The sequence below is a fragment of the Mus pahari genome, chromosome 5 (assembly GCF_900095145.1).
Source record: "Mus pahari chromosome 5, PAHARI_EIJ_v1.1, whole genome shotgun sequence".
NCBI lineage: Eukaryota > Metazoa > Chordata > Mammalia > Rodentia > Muridae > Mus > Mus pahari.
The window spans coordinates 45409702-45416078 of record NC_034594.1 but is presented as its reverse complement, the minus strand read 5'-3'; the positions used below and the strand labels follow the sequence as shown (position 1 = coordinate 45416078).

Here is a 6377-nt window from a genome sequence, read left to right as displayed (position 1 = left end):
GAAGGAAGGAGGGAAAGGCATGCCGAACAAATAGCAAGAGCACTTTCATGGAATGGCTCCTATAACTCCCAGAGCTTCATCCTGAGGTGGCCAGGAGAGACTAACAGCTGATAAACCAAGAAAAGAACTTAAGCTATACATCATAGTGAATGTAAATTAACATGTTTGATTTGGGAAGCACTGTCTTCCAGTATATGTAAACACACTGAAGATTTTTGAGTAGATAAAGTATATGTGAAGGTTTGCATTTCTTAAGCAATATTCAATGATTAAGGTAGAAGTAAAAGTTACCATGCTGTTGCAAGACATAGGCATACAAATATGGAATTATCTTTGATGCTCACTCTCATGCATTTCTATCACATCCCATGAATAACTTTAGCTTCCTCCTTACCTTTATCCTGTGCACCAAAGGAGCAAACAGAAACACAAAGAGCTCCACGGTAGCCATGGAGTTTTGGAAGGTCTTTCTTCTGTTGTTCTCTTCCTCATCATGGGAGCTGCTTCGGCAAGGCTGCCCGGGAGAACCCTGGTTTTCAATCTGGTGGATGAAAGCACTGCTGCTGCCACCCCAGCTCGAGCCTCGGTCTGTACCCCCAAACTGATCATTGTTGCAGTCTTGTGGGGCCTCAAGAAGCATCCAGTGCAGGGTATGAAGGAGTTTTGTCTCAGCAACACCCAACTTATCTTGGTGGCCTGCATGGGACAATCACACAGACAGGTAAAGGTAAATTATGTGCCCAGAATAGTGGATTTGACTCTGGTCTGGAAGAATGTTTCATCTATTCTCTCTAGCATTCTTCCAAGCTTCAAGCAACTGGTATTTATAAGGCTTATTGCCATTTGAGGCTCTTTCTTCCTGGCTAAGATCTCTGTAGAGCAGCATGCTGCCATATTTTATCAGATTCACAAACGTTTTTCCCAAATGGCTTGTCTTATCATGGTGAAAAGCATAGAAGGCAAAGATAAAAACTATTCTATTTTAGACCTGACCTGGAAAGGTCCTTGTAACATCAAAGTAGACACACAAACATACAAAGAGAATGAGATGAAAAGTGAGTCTTCTAACGTAGGAGAGATGGCTGGCACATATCACTAGATGAGAAAAGCGATTTGGAAGATAATCATTCTCTCTCTGTCTCTCTCTGTCTCTCTGTCTCTCTGTCTCTCTGTCTCTCTCTCTCTCTCTCTCTCTCTGTGTGTGTGTGTGTGTGTGTGTGTGTGTGTGTGTGTGTGTGTGAAAGAGAGAGAGAGAGAGACCAAATGAGCAGTGAAATCAAGGAAATGCCTTATGCCTTATGACAGTGGTTTTCAACTTCTGGGCTGTAACCCACTTGGCAAATCTCTTATCTCCAAAAATATTTACATCGTAACTCATAATAGCAGCAAAATTACAATTACAAAGTACAACAACAACAATAATTTTAATGGTTGGAGTCACTACAAGAGGAGGAACTGTTTTAAGGGATAATAGCCTTAGGAAGGTTGAAAACCACTTACTGCCTTACAAGTATATGTCAAGTCATGAACACAGTTGCATTGAAAAATGGAAATAAATAGGAAATCACAGACTAGGTCAGAATATTTAACCAAACTGATGTTCCTGGTGTTATTTTAACATCTATGTGGAGAGTTCAATCACATATACAAAGTTAAAAACAAAGAAGCCTGTTCGCTTTTGTAAATGGAAATGATACTATTGATAAGAAGGAAAGTTTATGGTTCTATGAGATAATGCATGCACAGTGCCCAGATGGTAGTAACTATGTAGCACGTGTTCTTGTACACATTGCACATAAAGGACAACATAATTCAACAATGTAGAGTGCCCACCTAGTTTGTTCCTGTTTGACAGCAGGGTTGCAGTGCAGTGGAGAACATGAGGGAGGGCAGCCTGCACTAGCTCCCATCTGGAAATGCTCTGGATAGCTTCAGAGAGCGCCGGGGAGAGGCCATGCAGCTTGTTTTCCACCAACACTCGTTCAAAGGACTGCAGATTTCAGTTTTTAAAAAGCATACAAAATAAAGAATTGGAGACTATTAAAAAAAATCAGTGCTAAAACACTGCATACCCTAAAAGATAATTATAGACCTCAGTTTTTAAGGAGCACTCCTACTGTTGCCAGGCATACACTGACCTGCAGTGAGTCAACCATAAATCATTGTCAGCTGTCAATTTGTAGGCTTAAAATGATCTCTATTCTTATATCTGTTAAAATATACTTCTTCACATAGCAACCCATTTGTTATCAAGATATAGCTTATATTTATTTACAATATAATATTTATTTCATATACTACATTACATATGCATAAGCATACATATATAAAAATTATAATGTTTATAATATAGTATTATATTTATAATATATGCTATTGAAATGTTGCTTCAGTATTCAAAGCAGCTCCCACAGCTCTAGACCAAATCAAAATGTGTTTCATGAAAGTCTCTTGAGAAAAGGAATTTATGTCAGTGTGCTCAACAGGTGTTAACTGTGATAGGAGACTGTTCAAGAAATCTGATTTGGGGCCACAGACTCTTTTTATCTTCAAAGCAATGATGCATCAAAGGAATTTCTTAACTAAACCAGGAAGAGGGAGGAAGGAAACAGCACCAGGCGAGCCACCTTTGCCTTGTGTTTCAAAAATTTGTCTGTCCTTGTCAAGAGTAAAGACAACTCCAAGAAACAAGTTTGACCTATACAAGTTTTGCTTTGCTTTGTTTTGTTTTCGGTTCTGACCAGCTATTAGAACAAAATCAATACATATTACATGTGTGCAACTGTCTTGTAGAGGGTTGTAACATAAACCTTGCATATTCTACTGTATTCTTGTAACTATTAAGATATTTGGCAAACTTGACTTGTTACAGGCATTATCTAAGAGAACTATTTCATTTCTTACTTAAAAACCAAAACAACAATGACAAACCCTAACTTTTATAAATGAAAGGTACACAGATATGTCAAAGAGGATGAATTGCCCCATCTCATAATCTCAAGGAACTGAGTGGTTAATGCCATTTCTTCTTACATGCTGCTAATGTAACCTTTAATAACTTATGAAACTCCAGAGTTCTGTCCTTTATTGATATTGCTTTTCTCCATTCCCTATTTATCTACTTATCCATGTGTGAAACATAACTACTTGGTATTTTGTGAGCACTTTAAAAACATCAGATATCTCTTTACCAAGAACAGAGAAAAGTCTTGGCTATTTTAAGCTGGAGTATGTATCAGCATGCTTTAAGGACGGGCTTAAAGTGTTAAGTTATTGTAATAACTCCGACACAAGAAATTCCACTGACAATACTGACAAGAAAGACATGTTTGAGAGTATCCTTGTGACAGCTCAATAAAGCCAATGCCTCCATGTTCCTGTGCATGTGTGTACATGTGCTTAACTCTCCAGTTGGTATGTACCATGGTTTGTGGATCTTATACTTCAGAAGTCCATACTAGAGGATCATACATACAGCTTCTTACAAATACGTTTGGCAGCATAGAAATGGACAGCTTTACACTTTCCCACTATACTAAACAGGATCTAAAGCCATCTGTGGGTCTGTTAAAATCCACTTCACTCTTGCGTCATGATTTCATGTCTTATTTTCTCAGTTTGCAAAATAGATCTTATAAGGCTATGGGATTCCTTCCCAACCTCAGGACGAGTTCACTTCATTCTGTATTAATACCGATAGCATTATTTTCATGATAATTTTAGATCATTCACTTTCAAACCTGCAGAATGTATGCAAGACATAAGAGTACAGAATTGCTTATTATTTAAGTACTCCACAGTCATTCACTGCATGAATAACCAGCACGTAATTGTCTCTGTTTTGTTGAATAACTATTTGATTTTTAATCTTCCCTAAAAGGCCCTCTTGAGTCTAGTTCTTCTCTCTCCACCTTCTCTTCTACTGCCCCATCAATATCTCCCATTACACTGGCTTATTCACACTTATTCACATTTGATGCTAAGGTTCTTTGTGGTTTCCTTGGCTCTCCTCTCAACATGAGATATCTTCCTGCACACCTTTTGTCTTTGCCCATGCATCACATTAGCAATTAAGCCTTATCTAATCACTGCCTGTAAAATAACCCCCTTACCACAGCTCTTCTAATCTATTTTGTTACTTTTCTCCACAGTGCTTCTCACCATCTATCTTATTAAGTATTTTATGTATGTCTGTGGTCTTTCTGCCTCCGGCTAGTGTGTAAACTCTGGACTTTGTTTATGTCTTTGCCCTACCCCAACAGGATGGAACTACGCCTGGTACATGGTAAATGCTCACTGATATTTGTCAGTTGAAGTAACTTGTGGCGTTAATAGGATTTAGTCTTTCCCCGGGGTAAATTATCACACAGAGAGAATATGGAAATAATCATTAAATGGTGAGAATCACATACCACACAAGAGGCTTCATATTGCTTCCCCAGTTTAGGCCTCAAAAATGCACTGAAAAATTAGTAAAGGTTTTTGTTATAAACATGAGCAAAACTATTTTTAAGGCATCTCTATGACATATTTTTCAATGACTAGGGCATGGCGCTATGAACTCAGACTTCATGCTTCTGTATAGCTTGTTGATGAGCAGGTACTGGATAGCTGACAGCATTTGCTATTACACATTAATTACATACACGAAAAAGACTCGGATCTTCATAATTTCCCATGCCTTTCTGATTTTGAAGACTTTTTCTTAACTATTAAAATTCTAAATCGCCCATGGTCAGAAGTGGTGCATTCCCCATGCATGCAGTTATCTTTAAAACTGAAAAATGAGCTAGGATATGGGCCATAATTCCCAGCGTCTTATTTTTATATGTACTCAATTTCTAAAATAATGAGAAAGCCCTTTACTGTTTATTGGCCGGGGTGTCAGGCCTGGCCAGGTGAAAGAAATGTATCAAAAATCATTTTGCCCAGGGGCTTTAATCATGAAGATGAGGCTAGCTGAATCCAAGCAAACATGGTTAACAAGTGGGCACAGCAGACATGCCAAACACGCTAGAAAACAACAGGTCACCAGGCAGGGATTACAGCAGGAGATGGAGGGGGAATTGGAGGCGCAAGCGGAACCAGTCCCAATTACCTTCCTAGTTCCCCGCCCCCTCTGCCCAGGCTCTCTGCCCTCCCACCCCTACCTCCTCAATAATATATGTATTTATTAGAAAACTGCCAATCTGCTTGTTGTCAAACTTCAGTGAGATCTATCTATATTTTTCATGCGTGCTTTTAAGTGGGTGCAGAGGGCTGTCTTTCCACCCTAGAGACGTTGCTAGCTGCAGGCTGCGGCGCGGCCTCAGTGGCAGGGTTGGTTGCGGTGGCGACGACCCGGCGACCCCCCGAGCGCCACCTCTTGCCCCGCGCCCCTCACCTGGTTTGCCGCCACAGGAAGGTCTGGATGGGCAGAGGGATGCCGCGGCCGCCGTCCTGCTCCTGGCCCTCGGAGCTCTTCCTCTTCACCATGATGGTGGCTCCCGGGAGTCCTACCGCAGAACCCAGCGCGGGTTCCTCGCCGGCCGCCGCCGCCGCCTCCTCGTCGCGCTGCTCCCCCCAGCTCTCATCCCCTCCTTCCCCGAGGCAGAGGCGGCTCTCCTCGCCGCCGGCCCCCGGCTCTCGCCCCTTCCCCCAGCCCTCCCCGCGCGCGGAACATGGCTGATGGAGGAGGGGAGGGCCGGAGGAGCGGCGCGGCGCGGAGGGGGGCGCTCGGAGCAGCCGGCCGGCCCGCCGCCCCCGCGCCCTGCTTTCAGCACCTCCCACTGTGGACAGCGGCCCGCGCCGGGCAGCCCAGCCGCGGAACAGAGCCGGGGGCCGGGGCTGCAGCTGCGGGGTGGCCGCGGGAGTCCACGCTCCGCATGGCACGGGCACGCCGGTCCCCCACGCGGCCTCTTCGGCACCCAGGGTTCTGCTTGCTCCTCTCGGAGTGCACCCCAGCAATGTCCCCTGTCCTGCTTCCCAACCTCTGCGTCCAAAGGAAGGACTGTCGACCTCTAGGGAGGAGGAGCTTTCGAGAGCCGCAGAGCAGTCACTAACTCTGGCATCATTCGCACCTCTTGCAAAGAGGTCAGCAGTCCATCTCGGGTTTAGCAAGAAGAAGGCAGGGGGGAATCGCTCGAAAATGAAATCAGGGCAGGAGGCTGGCTTGGCAAGTGGGAGGAAACTGAGAAGTTTTCCTATGTGAGAATTTGTTTTTACTGCGAAAAAGTCTACCAGGCTTGATTTACCAAAGCAGAGTGGGACAAACTACCCAGCTGGTGGGTTTCAGCTAGTTGCAAACTGAGAGGCAACGTTTGAACCACATGAAGCATTCTTTTTATAGGTAGGTCGTTAAATGCACTTTGGCGATCTTGTTCTCACTGCTGCCATTT

The 6377-nt window shown here is 43.4% G+C and overlaps 1 protein-coding gene across 6 annotated transcripts in view; it reads right to left on the bottom strand.

Annotated features, from left to right (window-relative positions):
* The window catches only part of Unc80 (unc-80 homolog, NALCN channel complex subunit), a 194074-nt gene extending 188082 nt beyond the window's left edge, over nt 1-5992 (bottom strand). For 5 of the 6 annotated variants that reach the window (XM_029538632.1, XM_029538631.1, XM_021198104.2 and 2 more), the window contains exons 1-4: nt 5384-5563; nt 4413-4461; nt 1834-1990; nt 395-696 (exon numbers count right to left, since the gene is read on the bottom strand). In XM_029538632.1, coding sequence (XP_029394492.1) covers nt 395-696; nt 1834-1990; nt 4413-4461; nt 5384-5475 — 600 coding nt within the window. In that variant the 5' untranslated portion in view covers nt 5476-5563. Of the gene's footprint in view, nt 1-394; nt 697-1833; nt 1991-4412; nt 4462-5383 lie in introns of all 6 variants that reach the window. The other variant, XM_021198105.2, reaches the window with a different exon arrangement.
* Nucleotides 5993-6377: the final 385 nt, after the last annotated feature.